This window comes from Pyrus communis, chromosome 9 (genome assembly GCF_041283825.1).
Source record: "Pyrus communis isolate YQ-2024b chromosome 9, ASM4128382v1, whole genome shotgun sequence".
Taxonomy (NCBI): domain Eukaryota; kingdom Viridiplantae; phylum Streptophyta; class Magnoliopsida; order Rosales; family Rosaceae; genus Pyrus; species Pyrus communis.
The window spans coordinates 6339627-6355957 of NC_142573.1; the positions used below are offsets into that span (position 1 = coordinate 6339627).

The 16331-nt window shown below is 36.1% G+C and overlaps 3 protein-coding genes across 3 annotated transcripts; 1 reads left to right on the forward strand and 2 right to left on the reverse strand.

Annotated features, from left to right (window-relative positions):
* The first annotated feature begins 1109 nt into the window (after positions 1–1109).
* On the forward strand, positions 1110–3272 carry LOC137738763 (uncharacterized). The gene is made up of 3 exons (XM_068478238.2): positions 1110–1481; positions 1764–1787; positions 2731–3272. Exons 1-3 carry the CDS (start codon positions 1280–1282, stop codon positions 3075–3077), a joined length of 573 nt encoding a protein of 190 aa, XP_068334339.2. The 5' UTR covers positions 1110–1279; the 3' UTR covers positions 3078–3272.
* Positions 3273–4655: 1383 nt separating this feature from the next.
* LOC137739770 (fatty acid 13-hydroperoxide lyase, chloroplastic) lies at positions 4656–8486 on the reverse strand. The gene is made up of 3 exons (XM_068479477.2): positions 7826–8486; positions 5975–6356; positions 4656–5489 (listed from the first exon to the last, which is right to left on the reverse strand). Exons 1-3 carry the CDS (start codon positions 8264–8266, stop codon positions 4849–4851), a joined length of 1464 nt encoding a protein of 487 aa, XP_068335578.2. The 5' UTR covers positions 8267–8486; the 3' UTR covers positions 4656–4848.
* Positions 8487–10178: 1692 nt separating this feature from the next.
* On the reverse strand, positions 10179–14530 carry EMB2795 (condensin complex subunit). Its single transcript, XM_068480725.2, has 13 exons — positions 14116–14530; positions 13752–13853; positions 13482–13599; positions 12986–13059; positions 12847–12907; positions 12555–12755; positions 12154–12440; positions 11887–12031; positions 11547–11791; positions 11420–11450; positions 11127–11266; positions 10785–10895; positions 10179–10523 (listed from the first exon to the last, which is right to left on the reverse strand). Exons 1-13 carry the CDS (start codon positions 14383–14385, stop codon positions 10335–10337), a joined length of 1974 nt encoding a protein of 657 aa, XP_068336826.2. The 5' UTR covers positions 14386–14530; the 3' UTR covers positions 10179–10334.
* Between the last annotated feature and the right edge of the window lie 1801 nt (positions 14531–16331).

The following is a 16331-nucleotide window of genomic DNA, read 5'->3' on the forward strand; positions in this document are numbered from 1 at the left end:
ACTTAAATTTTAAATGTTAATTGTCTATTTTACCATATTGCATAATTACTATTAAGTACAAAATGAAATTAATAATAAAACTCAAATTTATCAATAAACCCACACACTATAATTAAACCCTAACATCACCATTTGTTTATCCTACGTTATTTCCGGCTAAAACCCTAATAGCTCTGATAGAGAAAAACAAACTTTTCTATTGATGGATAGTGATTTTGAAGTTTGGAATACTCCAACTAAGGTATAACTCGATTTATGGATATTTTGTTCGTTTACTTTTTCTTTGGATTAAATTTCATACTTTTTATATTATATTGTATTTGTTTTTCTCTGCATGTGTCTATCTGTGCCCCAAAACACTTTGCAAGGACTTTTGATTAGTACTGAAAAGACATATAACTTGATTCTTGGTGTAGATAAAGACAAATAATAAAGATGAGAATTCCAAACAGCGATTAACTTTTACAACCTGGTAGTGTGATGTCATCCTGACTCGCGTGATGATTATCAGAGGCCCCGAGGAAACAAGGTTATTTGCATCATACATTCATTTAGAAGCAGAACACAAAGATGAATGAAAATGACTTAATGCGAATATTACCCCTCACCGAACATGCCTCCATCCATATTCAAAGCATCAAGGTCAAATGTTTCTAGCAAAGTGATGAATTGAATTGAAGCTTTCATTGCATTATGTGGTAAATTCAAGTCTATGGATGGGTTTGGTGGCAAAAAAAAAAAAAAAAAAACCAGTCATGAAAATGCCAATCTTGTACGGCATATACAATTATAGAGGAACAAAAGACGCATCTTTGAATAAAAACATTTAATTAGAGATATTATTTTATAAACAGAATGAGTGTAAAGATAATTTTACATTTGGAATTGGTTTTGAGAATGTAGTTTAGATTATAAATTTGGATTTAAAGAGATATTAATTCTTTAATAAAAATAATATAGTTAAAGAGAGTAAGTTAAATGTACAAAAAAAAATGTTTAGATGAATTTAAATAAAATTTCCTTTCGTAATATCGCGTAGTCGGACCAACTGGGAATCTCACTCCCGAAACAGTGAAGTTTAAATAAAATAAAAATAAAAAAACAGCGTCAGTGCGTCACTGCCTCCCACAAATCAGAAAGCAGCCATCTTTGATCTGCGCAAGTCTCAACTAAACACCGGCGGTCGAACCGTTGAGAATCGACGTCGCCGACTCCCAATTCCGCTACTTCCGATCGATTCGATTTCTGAAGCTGAGGAAGAATCGAGATTAAGAAAGAGATGGCGACGAGTCAGGCGGTGCTGAAGGCGGGGCTGGTGATAGTTGGGCTGTGCATAGCCGGGTACATAGTGGGGCCGCCTCTATACTGGCACTTCATGGAGGGCTTAGCCGCCGTCTCCCACTCTTCTTCTTCCTCCCCTTCCGCTTGCCCTCCTTGCACCTGCGATTGCTCTTCTCAGCCTCTCCTCTCCATCCCCATTGGTAATGTACTCTTCTTTCACTTGCCCATGATCCATTTTTGCCAGATCTGATTAGATCTCTTGCATTTTTCACTTTTTGTTCTGTTGGGTTTTACACATTTTTTGCTGATTTGATGCCAATATGCTCAAATTTCCATTCACTGATTTCAATCCTTTCTGGGTTTTTGTTGAATTTTTAAAGCAACTGGTTTTTAATTCACTCGGCTAATTTACTAATCTATTACTTGTTGATTGGCATTATTATCGGATGTATACTTATATTGGTTTGTTCTTTCGTCTGCAGGACTCAGCAACATTTCCTTTGCAGGTTAGTCTCTTTTTGTATCTATGTTTATATAAACTGATTGGGTATTGATATAATTGACTGCCTCTGTGGATATATATATATATATATATATATATATATATATATATTTGGCTGTAACATGTATGTATGATTCTAGATTGAATGTGTTGTGGTATCAATAGCTTCTCCTTGCCATAAAGTAGCGTACTTTCTCAAGTTTATGTTGAATAATTAATATTCCCCTGAGGTGTTACATGTTAAGGACTGTAATAATGTGGCAAATATTCAATACAAAGTGCTTTCGAGGAAATCCGTCTGAATCCCAAAATATCATTCAATCCGAAGTAATATTTTCTCAATTTTTTTTCACCTTTAGATCTTCCCTGATAGACAAATTTTCTTGGGAGAAATGTCAAATCTTGCAGTTACGTAAACTTCCCTGTTTACCCTATTTTCCTTAAATCCTTTTATACCTACATTCTGTCTCTCAACGTTACGTGAGTTGATTATGTAGATTATGTGTGGTTTCTCCTCGTTACAATCTTTGAAGTTAAGATTGCAACCAGAGCTCTGGACTCGTAGCTTTCATTAGTGGGACTGGCAATCGATCTGTTCTTCTAATTTTACCGTACAATTTTCATTGTTTTGGAATGAACCCAACCACCCCTTTTCCTCAACTTGCTTTTTATAGTTGTTGATTTCACTTTGTAGGAAGAGTTTGTGTCATTGATATTTATCTGTTATTTTCTTATTTTGGTTGAACCAACCTTCAAATGTTGAACATGGAGGTTAAGTTGAAACTCAAAATCATAGAATGTGGACTTAGTTTCCTAAATTTGGTTTTGCATTGCATTTGCAAGCCAAGTTGGTGATTCAAGTGATTGGCTACATGAAGGTTTCAGATTTGGTTCAATTCTTATATTCTTTTTACAGTCTGTTTATTTCTTTGGTACAAATTATGCAGACTGTGCAAAGCATGATCCAGAGGTGAATGAAGACACTGAGAAGAACTTTGTGGATCTTTTGACCGAGGAGTTGAAGCTTAGGGAAGCTGAAGCTTTGGAAACTCAGCAACGAGCTGATATGGCTCTACTAGAGGCCAAGAAGATTGCATCCCAGTATCAAAAGGAAGCAGACAAGTGCAGTTCAGGGATGGAAACATGTGAAGAAGCAAGGGAGAAAGCTGAAGCAACATTAGAGGCGCAGCGGAAACAGACAGTGTTATGGGAGCTCAGGGCTCGTCAGAGAGGGTGGAAAGAAGGGCTTACAAAGTCTAATACTCAGACGCAAGGAAATGTCCAGACTGTGTAGAAAAGCTCTGTAGCGTTTTTGGAACAGCCAAAGGCTAGTCTTCTTCAACATGGCACTTCCTCTCTTGGTTAGTGATAAACTTTTACTAGGTTATTCTTCTTCACCTTAAATCGTGCATGCTATGCAATCAATTTCATTTACGAAACTGAATTATTTGTATTTACAGTTAAAAGTATAGAGAACTTAGTTGTGTTATCTACCCTTCCAAAAGCAATCGATGCTGTGGCAAGAACCTTAAGCATCACATTCTCCACCGAATTATAGTTGAAAGTTTCACTTGTATGACTGAAACCAGAAATTCTTCATTGAATGTCAGAGTATCGATGGTTGTCGAAGTCCTGGCTTGAGCTTGCTTGGTTAATGTTGAGCCCTTTTGTATTTGATCTAGGAAATTTTCACTTCCTGTGCTTCTTCTATGAAGTCGGTACTTCAATTACTCGATATGCTTGCATTTGAAATCCAGGTCCAATAATTCCTATAAAAGCTCAATTCCATTGACCATCGGCTCATTTTGTTCGAGCATATAAAAAACCTGGCTGCCCCAGCAACTCAGCTGACTACTCGACCATCATGTCCGTGGGGGGTGCACTTGGGCAGGAAGAGATTTTGCTCATAAGCACTTCTGTTAGAAGCACATTGAAACTTTATAAAATTTCAAGTGCTTTTGCATTGAAAAGTGCTTTTAGGACCTTGAAGCATGTCCAACTTTTTCTATCAAACGCTATCAGAAACGCTTTTGATTTCCTGGAAAAACTTTTAGCCATTCTAAGGAGGCGCTACGACAATAGTTAATGGAACTTTTAGTTGTCTCAAAAAGCTACAAGATCTATGGACAAAATAATGAAGAACAGAGTGGGACAATGAGTATGAAATCACTAGCATAATCCTTGATTCTTCAAGAGGGGCATGCTTGATTTTGATTTCATCTATGGTATGCATGACGCAGTGATTCAGATTCAGAAAATTAAGTGTCAGGTCATCTTCAACTGAAATGATTAGATATAGTTCTGTTCAGAGTTTTGCCTTGTAAGAAATTATTATTAAATAAACAGTATCAGACTATACTCATATTATATCATCGTCAACTAAAAGTACTAAACATAGTCTCTCAATAATTTATTAGTTTTAAGGTTATACTTCAAATTTATTAGTTAATTTAATTAAACTAACGTTTGATGTTTTTAAATCTAGCCTTTGAATTCGAATCAACTAATGAAGTTGAGGAGTTGGGTCTCAAAAAATAGGGTGGACTACGTTTGGCTAGCCTGATGCCTTCTAGTTAAATAATGACTGGTGAACTCCATAAAATTATAGCCTAGCAATCTATTAAATATGAGTTTTTGGATAATCATATCATTTTTTACTTTTGAACCTTTTGTCCTCTTCATAAAAAAAATGATCTTAAATCTTGCATATAGAAATGCAGTTGATCTTTGTACCAAATAAATTTCATGTAAAATTCGTATCACTGAATGCTACGTTGAACTCATTTGTATCAAATCATCCCAAACAAAGTGAGGTAGTGGAGTGGGCATGATGCACCAAACACTAAAAGTACCAACCATCATCCACAATAAATTTCTTAAATTTCTATTTCACTTTATTTAATTGAACTGGTCACCCCAAGATTTGGCCATTTTCCCTCAAATATCTGTCCTTGTTTATTTAATTACCTACAAACCCCTACAGAGACTGAATTTTTCAAAAACAAACAAAAATTCTTGTGTGATCCATCAATCCACATTTCAACGGCTGTGATCACCCCACTCTCTCACTTGGCCTTCTCGAGGGCTGTGATTGAAGTACCGGTTCCTGTGATTGAATCATATCTTTGAAATACATATGCCACAAGCAAAGTGGCAGTGAGGGTCACATAGTCCTTTGCAGCGCACTGCTTGTTGGACTCACTTGGTGAACCGGTCTGCGGTCCGTTGGACCAGTACAAGTAGTTCAGCAACTCTTTGTTCTTCATGAACCGGTCCGGTTTAAAGGTGTCCGGTTCATCGAATACTTTCTCATCCCTCATGACCTGTTGTTGAAACCCACAGAGCAACTCACCCTTCTTGATGTTAAAGGCCGAGTCGTGTGAACTGAGTTGGAAGTCCTTCCTGGCTCGGGCAAATTGGAGAGGAACCGGTGGGTTCAACCGGAGGGCTTCGTACACTACGGACTGAACCAGTTGCAAGTTTTTCACCGAGTCGAAACTCAAAGTTGAACCGGCGTTTTCTCTGACTTCCTTGACTATTTTGGCCTGTAAACCGGTGGTGTCGCTTGCTATTGTGCCTATCAAACTTGGCAGGAAGACAGAAAACCCACCAAATGCATTGAAACCAAGTACAAAGAGAAGGTTGTGAATTGTTACTTCTTTGGTCAGTCCGAAATCGGTTTCACCTCTGTTTACTACTTCTTTGCCTGTAAACAAGTCCATTTGTATTCTTGAACACATAAAATCAAGATATAGATAGCATTAGACTTATCGAGCAATGTCATATGTATTATTGATCACATCTCCAATAGTGTGTATTATGTTGGCACCTTTTATAGTTAGGTCAGAGACATGTACGGTGATGCTCTCTTACTAATTTTATGTTTGTAGACAAATTGATCACCTCTCTAATAGTTTGTACTATATCGGTGACTCCCATAGGACACGTATGGTAATGCTCTCTCTTTAGTCTTATGTTAACATACAAACGTTTATATTGTCAGTCTGTGAATTTGGACCGCACATCAAGCAATAATCAACTTAATCAATAGTCTAACAAGAAAACTTTTATGCGGATATGTCGTCTATACTCTATAGTATGTTAATGAATGCAAGTAGAAAAAAGTTTTGAATTCAAATATATCTCGAAAGGAATGAGATTGATAGTTTGTTTAAGTTCCAAGTAAGTTACCATGTTCTTCTATAAACTGGTAAAGCTGGTTGTAGTCTCCACTGACTAGAAAAGAAGGGTATGCAAAAGAATGGAGGAGAATCTCCTCCAGGGGCTGAAGCACACCAATCTTGACTGTGGGGAGGAGCTGGAGGGCGAGCCACCGGTCAAGCATGGCGTAGCCGGACTTCGCTATCTTGGGCGAGCTTGCCAGGTCAGCTCCAACTAAGCATTTAGTGAGAAACTTGAAGATGAACTTCTGAAGTGGGATCAAATAGCTGGCACTCCCATCTTTGGAGACGTCTGCTTCTATTGTGTCCCAGAAGGTTGAGAGGTTGGCAGTGAGCTCAGGCACCCATGTCTTGGAGCTTCTTTTCAAGATGTCCATGGCAAAGTTTTTGATCTGTGAAGAATATATTAAGATGGTATTGGTAAGTTAATAGAAATTAAACTTACCAAAAGATGACCACTATACAGTAGAATTCATATCTTGCAAGATGAAAACGTTTTTCACTTCCTGTCGAAATCAAATTAAGCACACTCTAAGCATTTAGGTTAGCAAAGTAAATCCCGCCGTGGTACCAGATTACCTAAACCCTAAAGAGACGAAAACCTTTTTCATGAGTTGTACCATTGAAGCCCGTTTGATCATCCTGCATAGCACATCATGTATCAACAAAAATAGAAAAAGCTACTGTACAACCCTCCCTGGTCTTTATGAAATTTTTAGGTCAAATTTCATAGACGACAAGTAAAAGAAAAACCCTTGAATAACATTTGTTCATCTATCTAAAATATTTTTGTGTGGTTTCGAGTCTAGATCCCTAGTTTTACAACCTCTCATTCCAATGAAATACTGAGAGTGCGAAAATCACAGCCGACAAAAAAAATTACTCCAAAAAAAAAAAAAAAGAGAGGTAAAGAGAAACTGTATGAAATGAATCCCATATATCTCATTTCCCACACTCATCTGCAACTAAAAATCACCACCAACCAATTGTTTAATGGTCCCTACGAGTACGAGTAGGAGTCGCTATCATATTCGCGTACATTTTGGATTGATTTGGACCATCTGGGACTTTTCTATGGAACACAAAAACCACAAACCATTCTTTTCTTCCAGCCAACATATCCAACCAGTCCCTCGTCGGAAAATCTACTTCTGCTTCAGCAACAACGAGAAACAAATAATATCTTTAAATGCTCAACACAATTTTCTCTTCCTAAAAACCAGGTGACGTTCTTTTTTTGCCATGACCGTCTGAATCGTACATTCTAACACTTATAAATCATCCAAACATTACGTTGCGAAAAACCAAATTAATCCACATTTACAGCCTGACAATCCATATTTATATATTTCTAGTAAAATACTGAATAAGTTAATTTCTTAACCACACTGCAAAAATCTCACTCAACCCTTTTGGACAATTGAAAATTTCAAGCTTGTAATTGATCCCAAAAAATAAAGAAATTCAAGCTTGTACTAGCTGAAACTCTGAAAATCTGTTCAACCAAAAATGAGTGAACTATTATGATAAAATAACTTAATTTGGATGCCATATCGATTGGACAAACCGATCATGTTATCCTTAATTATATACACAAAAAAAATTGGAAATTGGTTAGTTTAGCACTTATAAAATCATTAGAACAACCAATTTTCCTAACTATTTCGCCAACCTAAGCGTAGTTAAGTTGGTTAGAATATGTGTACATTCACTCTCTACCCTAGTTTTAGTCTCACTTCTGCTCTCGTAATTTAGATTAGATTAGTGCAAAATATCGCTCTAATACAAAAAGAAATCTATAGGTACCGAATATGTAAAAGAAGAAGAGAAGAAGAAAAGTTGCATACGCGTTGATTCAAACCTGGGAGTGTTGGGGTTCGGATGTATCAAGATAAGCGCAGGTCCTCAAGTCGCCGGTGAACTTAACACTCGGCATGAAGTCGCCGACAAGAACATTCTTCTTCTCGACCAACTCCATGTCGAACATGTACGAGAAGGACTTGCAGTCGAGGACGGCGATGACGTTGGGGTTGACGTTGACGAATAGCGGGAAGCTGGGAGGGACATTTGTGCGGAACACCGTGCTCTTGTACTTCTCGGTGCGCTTCTTGAAGAATGTTTCGGGACCCTGGAACCAGAAGTAGTCCAGGCGGTCCGAGATGGGGCCCAGGAGCGGCCAGCCGTACGTTCCGGGGATTGTACGGACTGGCAGAGGTGCTGGTGGTTGTGGTTGTGGTTGAGAGAGCGCTGGTGGTGACGGTGACGGTGGGATGCCGGGGGTTGTGCTCATCATGAAAGCCATGATTTATGTTATTTTTGTTGGATATTGAGATTTTGTGTTGTGAAATGAGAGAGGCGATTGTGGTTTGCTCTTTCCAGATGTGAGCTTAAGAGCTATGGCCATATAAATTTCGGAAATATTTGACTTGCTATATTGTAAACTAAAACAACCATATAAATTTCGGAAATATTTGACTTGCTATATTGTAAACTAAAACAAGTTATATTATTTCATCTGTTACAATTGAAGTAAATAATGTGATCGAGATATATTATCTATATGATAAAAACTTATATGGAACTGTTCACCTATAATGTGGCGTCCTGATTTAACTTCGTTGAATGTAAATTGCTTTTCACTTATAGTTGTAGGATATACTAACATAAATTCACGTCTTACGTTTTGAACAAAAAAGTGATCTTGTTTCAAGTACATATTCAAAATTGCTTGTTATATATATCTCAACTACGTTAACTATGTTGTTAATAATTTATTTTATATACGTAACGATAAGTGAAGGAATAAATTAGTATCATACTAGTCATCTACGGGATTCGTAATTAAACTTATCATTTGCAATTCACAAGTGAAGATGAATCTACGAATAACAACTTTCTATATGGATAAAATAAATTTCGTTAATGAATCAAAGTTTAAACGACAGATAAATCATTAATTGTTTTGAGCGTGATGGGTGGACAAGAAAACCCGTGTTTCTTATTAGTTTATCAGATATAATGTTTCTTTGTATTTCTTTTATTTCGTGGATAAGCCAATAAACTTTAGTGGATTTTTGTTTGTCTGTTTGTTTGAAAGGGGGACAAATAATAGTACACGTTTTCAAGGCATACTCTATTTTTATTTTAACAAATTATAGAATATCTATATTAAACTATAAAGATAGAAATTTAAGTACAAGGACATCAGATGTAAGATAAATGTTTATAACCAACTGAATTACAAATTATTTGCTTTTATTTATGATCCTTAAATTGAATAAATGAAAAAGGAATTAAAAGACATGTGCATAAAGAGAAAGATGGCTGATTTTTACTCTTTTTAGCTTCTCACACACACTTATTTATTTTTAATCATCAGATAAAATAAAACAAACGAAAATAACATACAAAATTAAACAATGGTGCGTTGGAGGAGAAAAAGGGCGTACATTTTTGTGGAAAATTTATTTTCCTTCTAGAAAACATATACTACTCTACTAGAATGAAAATGTTACATTATAATGAATTATTGTTCGTGTTAAACAAAACATGTATTTAAAATGATTAAGAGCATTTATTTGACCGTTTCGACTTCGTGTGTTAGAAGAAACACATGATATGTGTTTCTAATGCAAGATAAATGAGAGGCAAGGAACTCGTCAGGTTGCCGTGGTGACATGACATGTAGGGCAGTTGATTGAAGTCACTGTTTATTAATTTACGTTTTTAGTAAGAGTTCAATGTATTGATACGTGGCCGCGTCCTGCGTGTGTGCACATGTCCTGCCTCCTCTCTTTTCATGAAGGGAAACGTGGCCCATTGCTTTGATCGATATTTTCTGTGGTACTTTCAAAATTGTGTAAGCTTCATCGAAATTCTACTGAACAATTGAATGTTGAGATGTTACAAGAGGTATTTTACATTAACCTATTTATCAGATAAGGTTTGAATTTGCAACGAAAAAAATTTCTTATCACTTAAATAACTCATCACTTATTAGTAATAATATTAGTTGTGTCCAAAACTGTGAATTCATTGTAGAATTCACTTGTTAGCATCACTCTATTTCTTCACCATTAGTAAATCCCAATTAGTACACTTTGACGCATTATTGCTATTTGCCTAGCAATTGACTTTTTTATTTTACAAGCGACATTAGGAGGGAGGAATTTTGAACATAAATTTTCGAGTGCAAAAATAAATGCTCCTAAGTCTTAACAAATTCAACCACAATTCATTTCTCAACCATGTCACAATCTCTTCAAGACGAATTTGAAATATAAAATTAAGTTGTAAAGTACACTTTTAGACACAGTTCCCATTTCCTATTCAAATAATAAACAGGACGATGAGTTAAGCTCCAAACTTTTTCACGTAAGGTGAACGCTGAGATCATCCAGATTGTTGGAGCCCAGGATCCTCAAACCATGCTCATTGGCCAAATGTAGAAGGCAGATGAAACACAGGTGAGGGGAGATGTCATTGATAGTTTCAGCAGCCCTGCAGTCACCCGGAAAGTTGCCCAACATTTGCTTGAAGGATACCAATTGTTCTTCACCCTTCACAAAAGCAGAAATATCAAATAATCAGAATGTACCTTATCAAAATAATGTCATATCGAATACGTAACAGTAGGATGGCAGATGCAGAAATTACGTTACAAGGCACTCGTACTAATCAGCGTTTTACTGGAAGCACTTCTATCAAAAGCATGTCAGATTTTTTTTTTATTTTTTTTATTTATAGAAATAGAAGTGCTTCCTGTAAGTGTTTTTAAGAAGTGCTTCATGAAACATGTATAAATAAATAACTTAGCCGACCTGGATTGATGTTTGAACAGATTTTTGTACATGGTTCCAAAGAGTTTCTTTCAAAGCCTGGACATCGACTTGTTTGGAAGTCTTGTCATACTGGACTTCAACTTTGTTTACCTGCATTGTTTAAATGTAGGAAGCAAACCGTATGCAAAAACTGGTTAGATCTGTTTTAATGGGTTTTGAATTACATACTAAAAGTGTAAAACTATGCCTACGATTGCAATCCTTATCATCTCCGGGATGAACATCTGTAAAACTAGATATAATTCATAGGCCATATGACACTAGGATTCTGACTCATGGAGCTAACTCAAATTACATCAAGCTGAAAAGTTTAGAAACTACCTGGCGAGGCTGAGAAACAAGTGTGCTAAAGTCCTCCACATCACTATGGATATTCCCGTCATCATATTGGCCCCCGAGTCCACTTTCATCATCGTAGTATGGAAATTGCCCATCAGCGTCACATTGTTGCCTGGATTCATCTGACACCACACCAAGAACTATAAATTGCTTGCACATTTCATCAGTCATAAAATAAAATATATATAAATAAAAGGATTGATAAAACAAATGGACGTTCCAAAAAATTAATTACTGATATATCTATTTGTTATAAATGAGAAAGAATTTATCACCTGAGTGCTTCCTGCATCGCCTTCCAAGGCACTACAGCCCAAAAAAAAAAAACAAAAAAAAAAACATATCATGTAAAGAAAAAGAGTACACCAAAAATTATATGGTATGATTGTTGACACACATTACCTTTACTTGAGGTAGAAGAAATAGCTTTATAAGCTCCTCTGGTTGATAGTGGCAATCCTCAGGAAGTTTTGTATTACAGGGTGCTCTATTTGCAGGGAGCAGTAAGGATTTCGGATTTTTGGGAGGAGCAAAAATATCTGAGAACTCTTCTTCCAAGGATTTTGTGAAATCAAGATCCTGCTGTGCTTTGGTCTTCTTTTGTTTAGCTGTTTCTGGTTGTTCTGCAGGAGGATCGTTCTCGGGAACTGAAAAACCAGATTGTGTGATGTGTTACCATACTATTGAACCACAATAAATACACATACACATATTAGTTGATGACATGATCATTGAATCTGACCTTTAGTTTTTCGATACTTCCAATGATCAGGACCTGCCCAAGCATTTTGTTTTGAAGTAAATCCAAGACTTAAGAACAAATACCCATCAACTTTCTCAAGTCTCTCATCCGTATCAAGTTCATGGTAGGCACCCGGTTCATTTTCCTACAACAGTTGAAAAAATTATCAGAGAATGAAGTCATTGTTCAATAATTCATAAAACTAAAAAAGACTGATGGAAAAAATATATACAATTCAAACTTTATAAGAATAGTATGTTCCAAAACCTCATGATAACTAGGGAGCATTGAACTTTCACAGTTAAGGCCCTCCTCCACGACACTTGTTTGGTCATCATGGTCATAATCCCAGTTCCCGCAATTCTCAGATACATCACAATCAAAATCAGCTTCATTGTTATTGGCAGCATCAACTTGCTCTGCTGATTCTTGATCACATGTATATATATCTGGTGGCCTTCTGTTATCCTCATCAAATCGATCAACTAAACTCCTCAGAGTTGGTGAAATTTCATCTTTGATTCGCATGTTCAATACCATCTGTTCTACATATTCTATAAAAGACCAATGAAAAGTTAATGTTAGTAAACCACATCATTCTTATTTGGGAAAAAATGGGAAACTGAAATTTACAAAGAACTCAATAGACTACCGAAAACGCAACTCACCACTAGCAAAAGAAAGATCAATGGTATCTGATTTATCGAGTTGATTATCAGATGCTGTGCACTTCCCTGGTACTTCCGAAGAGTCAAAGAGCACTCTGCATCCACCATACACTCCAAGATTATTCATTAAAAGACCCTTGGCCCCACCTTCATCAAATTGTGCAGACGTCTGATGATAAAGGGGATCAACTGCAAATGCAACTGAAAATACAAACAAAATTGTATTACAAACTTGGCCTTGCATCTCACATTATAAAACTAGTAATAAGAATAGCTCAGGATGAGTGATCACCGTCAAACTTTTTCACATTTAGAGCCTCAAAAGATGATTCCAGCGTTGATAAGGGAGATATCTGCATGTATGAATGTATGTCAGCATTTAGTGTACCGGAGTCCAGTAAAACATTGTAGTGAGTCAGAGAATAGTCAACCTTTTTCTGCGTCTCATGCTTGGAATTAGCTGCATCTTTTCCATTGTCAGCATTGGCATCCTCTGCACTGGTATCTAAAATTACAACAGTATCAAGACAATAACAAGATCAATGAAGCACAAACCCAATGTGAAAGAAATTACTATTACAGATGAGATGAGCTGCTTAAAGATAACTATTCCACATAGTCATCATTCCGACAAACTATAAAAATATCACATTGCTTCTGCCAGGAAGGGCCATTGATTATATGTTCTCTAATTCATTTTATAGGTTATAAAATGCAAATGTTAATACAACAACACTATCAATTTTATCTACCTTGAAACAGTAGAATAACTAATATGCCAATAATGTAACTTTCACAAAATTAGTTTGTCCTTGTTCAGAACCAAGTACAATACTACTTTAAAATCAATATACTTCTTTTTGGCTTGCAAGCGTAAACACTTGAGTAAAAACAAAGGGCAAAGTTATAGCAGATAGCAAACTCAACCTTGTTCGTCTTCTTGGCCTGCTCTATTCATCCCACCAAGGACCTTATATGCCTCAGAGTGTACAGAATCTACCCTCATTGAGTAAATTTTGACTCCAGCTTCAAGAGTGCAGCTTGCCTGCACAGATAGAGAAGTGATACATATTTAAGCAAACATAGCGTATCCAATTGAATAAGTGAACTTTCGGCATGTTTTTACCAAATCTTGGTCTTGATAGATTTCAAATACCGAAACTAATCTGATGTCATAGTATCAAATGCGCAATTTACCTTTTGAAAATTCGTCTCTGTATCGTTTTCCTCTTCAACCTTAATAATATCCGTTAAATGGTCAATCAAATTCAGCTCCCATGTATTTTTCTGATTAATTTTCTGCACAAAACAGATAAATATCTAACATTTAAATCAAAATCAAATTAGGTCGCCCATTGTGGCTTAGCCGAACTTCATCCCCTTAGTGTAAAAATATAACCATGTACTCACAAAAAAAAAAAAAAAAATTAAAAAAAATTAAAAAAACAGTAAAAAGGCCTCACTAATTTGACAAATAAATGACTAGAAAATTTTAAACTTTTTGTTAAAAAAAATAATAATAATTTCAAAATTTTCATTTACTTGAAAAATCTAAACTGACATTTTCACTTGCAAGCTTGATGCAATTCTGGAACAGCTCGAAGATCTGCTCCTTGCCCAGGCCGGGATCGGGGTCTCCCTGCTGTGGCGGCAGATTGAGCGCAATGGACTTTCTTCTTATTGCGGCGGCGCGTCCTGCGCGAGCCTGCGCACGCTCGCGGTGGTCGTCGTTGGAGCCGAGGAAGAAGGGGCTCGTTGGAGACTGGAGACGAGCGGCCATTGGGAGCCTCTGCTTTTGGGTTGCCGGATTAGGGCTCAGAGTGTCAGCCATTGCAATCGGGAAAATCGAATTGGGAAATTAGGGTTTTGAATGGGGAATGTTTATGAGAGTGGGGGAGCGTTTGGGATGTGGGACGAACTGGTTTCCCTCCATTTGATGCGTTTGAAATTGAGGTTGGTCTTGAGAGGTATGATACGCTGCTTCTCGTGCATACGATATGGACCATTTGTTTAGAATTCTTTCCCATCTCATCCGTTTCTTTAATCTAGACCGTTTAAAATATATCTAACGGTTTGAAGTTGTTCAATAATCATTTCTCTTCTCCACTTCTGATCACAGCACCACTTACCCTTCTCTCCTTCCACATACCAGCCATGGTTGGCCATCTTCTTCTCCATTGGTGTTGAAAAGGTTCAACCATTTGATGGAAAAAGTTGTTAATGATCTGTTTATTCAATTGGGTTTGAATAAAAGCAATAAAAAAAATAACGCTTATAAAGTATGTGGTACAACTTCAAGTCATTATATTTTTTTTTTGAATGGGCTAGTTTAAAAGGAGGGGATGGGAAGAGAGAGAAGTACGAGTGGAGAGAATCATTTTCCTAAATTAGAGAGTATGATTGGAGTAGAAGGTGAGAGAATCTTTTGTTAAGATTAGAATTTACAGTGAGTGTAGGAGTATAACTTTCTTGGTATAAACGTTCAATTGTTTATTGAAATAGTAAGAAAATGAGTATTCTTTACATTTACAAGAATCCCTTTATATAAGAAAGTTTTACACCCGTAAGGAGTAAATAACATGAAGTGAAAGTCCTCATCCAATTTACTATTTCATCTTCCTATTACTATTGTACCTAAAGCCTTTAAATGGTGCCACCATAGTCAAATGTGATTGTTTGCTTCTTTGCTTCTTCATGCATTTTTTTAAAGAAAGGATGACATATATTTCATTGAAGCCGTGAAAAGGCTAATTAGTACAAGGTACATGAACATTCTCTTCAAAAAAGTCACAGATTATAGATGAAGAAACATCTAACTAAGTACAATCATTACCACAATGAAGCAAAACGAGCTAATCGATGAGCTACCGAGTTAACTTGGCGACGGATGTGGGCAGCACAAGCTCTAACAACCGTAGACAGTAGGTGCTTTACATCTTCTATAATAGGTCTCATGTGCAACATATTAGTAGAAGAGTCCTACAATGTCAAGACGATCTGAAGCGAATTACTCTCAAAGTCGATTATATTTAAGCCTTATTCAACCGGAATCTCAAGCCCAACTTTAATTGTCAGCGCCTCCGTTTGAATATGAGAGAAAACATCTTCAAATATTCTAGAGACATCACCCAATTTATACAAGAGCATTCACATCAATTTCACAACATGAGAGATATTATTTTACTTTAATACACACACACACACACACACACACACACTTAATGTTTTATCCTTTTTTTTATAATATTTTTATTGCAATCAAAGATAATATAGAAAAATTAGGAATATGATTGGTATTTTAAGAAAGGGGTTCAACACAAACACATTTCTCTTAATAATAGTATGAAATAGATTATGGATGTCCCGATTATAGAATTAGATAGTTCACAAACACGAAGCATGTGCAGTTACAAACAAAGCAAGAACACATCATGCAATGTAGTGACAATTACAAGTAGAGTGATGAAGTAAAATCTTTTAATGGAATAACTTTCATTTATGAACATTTGGTCTACGAATTTTGCTAAGGTTTGTGTGTGTGTAATTTGTGGTTGTAAAAAGCGTAATTCAATGCAGTTGTCGCACTACAGCGTCAAAAACATACAGTAAAAACTACAAGTTAATTAAGTGATATATAATGTAGTAAGAATGTTTAGTATATGCAGACATATGTATACCCATATTGATGAATTTTTCCTCTTAGCTATGTCACTACTTTATGTAATCCTAAAAAAGACAAAGAGTTTTTTTTTATATTTTTTATGTTATAAAAAATTA

Excerpts from the sequence above, each read along its gene's own strand:
- LOC137739770 (XM_068479477.2), bottom strand. The coding sequence starts at position 8,266 with ATGGCTTTCATGATGAGCACAACCCCCGGCATCCCACCGTCACCGTCA. Across the intron at positions 6,357-7,825 it reads CCGAACCCCAACACTCCCAG|ATCAAAAACTTTGCCATGGA; the intron begins GTTTGAATCAAC and ends TATTCTTCACAG. Across the intron at positions 5,490-5,974 it reads CCAGTTTATAGAAGAACATG|GCAAAGAAGTAGTAAACAGA; the intron begins GTAACTTACTTG and ends ACTTGTTTACAG.
- EMB2795 (XM_068480725.2), bottom strand. The coding sequence starts at position 14,385 with ATGGCTGACACTCTGAGCCCTAATCCGGCAACCCAAAAGCAGAGGCTC. Across the intron at positions 11,451-11,546 it reads TTCTTCTACCTCAAGTAAAG|TGCCTTGGAAGGCGATGCAG; the intron begins GTAATGTGTGTC and ends TTTGGGCTGTAG. Across the intron at positions 10,524-10,784 it reads CTGTTCAAACATCAATCCAG|GGTGAAGAACAATTGGTATC; the intron begins GTCGGCTAAGTT and ends GCTTTTGTGAAG.
- LOC137738763 (XM_068478238.2), top strand. The coding sequence starts at position 1,280 with ATGGCGACGAGTCAGGCGGTGCTGAAGGCGGGGCTGGTGATAGTTGGG. Across the intron at positions 1,482-1,763 it reads TCTCCTCTCCATCCCCATTG|GACTCAGCAACATTTCCTTT; the intron begins GTAATGTACTCT and ends TTTCGTCTGCAG. Across the intron at positions 1,788-2,730 it reads CAGCAACATTTCCTTTGCAG|ACTGTGCAAAGCATGATCCA; the intron begins GTTAGTCTCTTT and ends CAAATTATGCAG.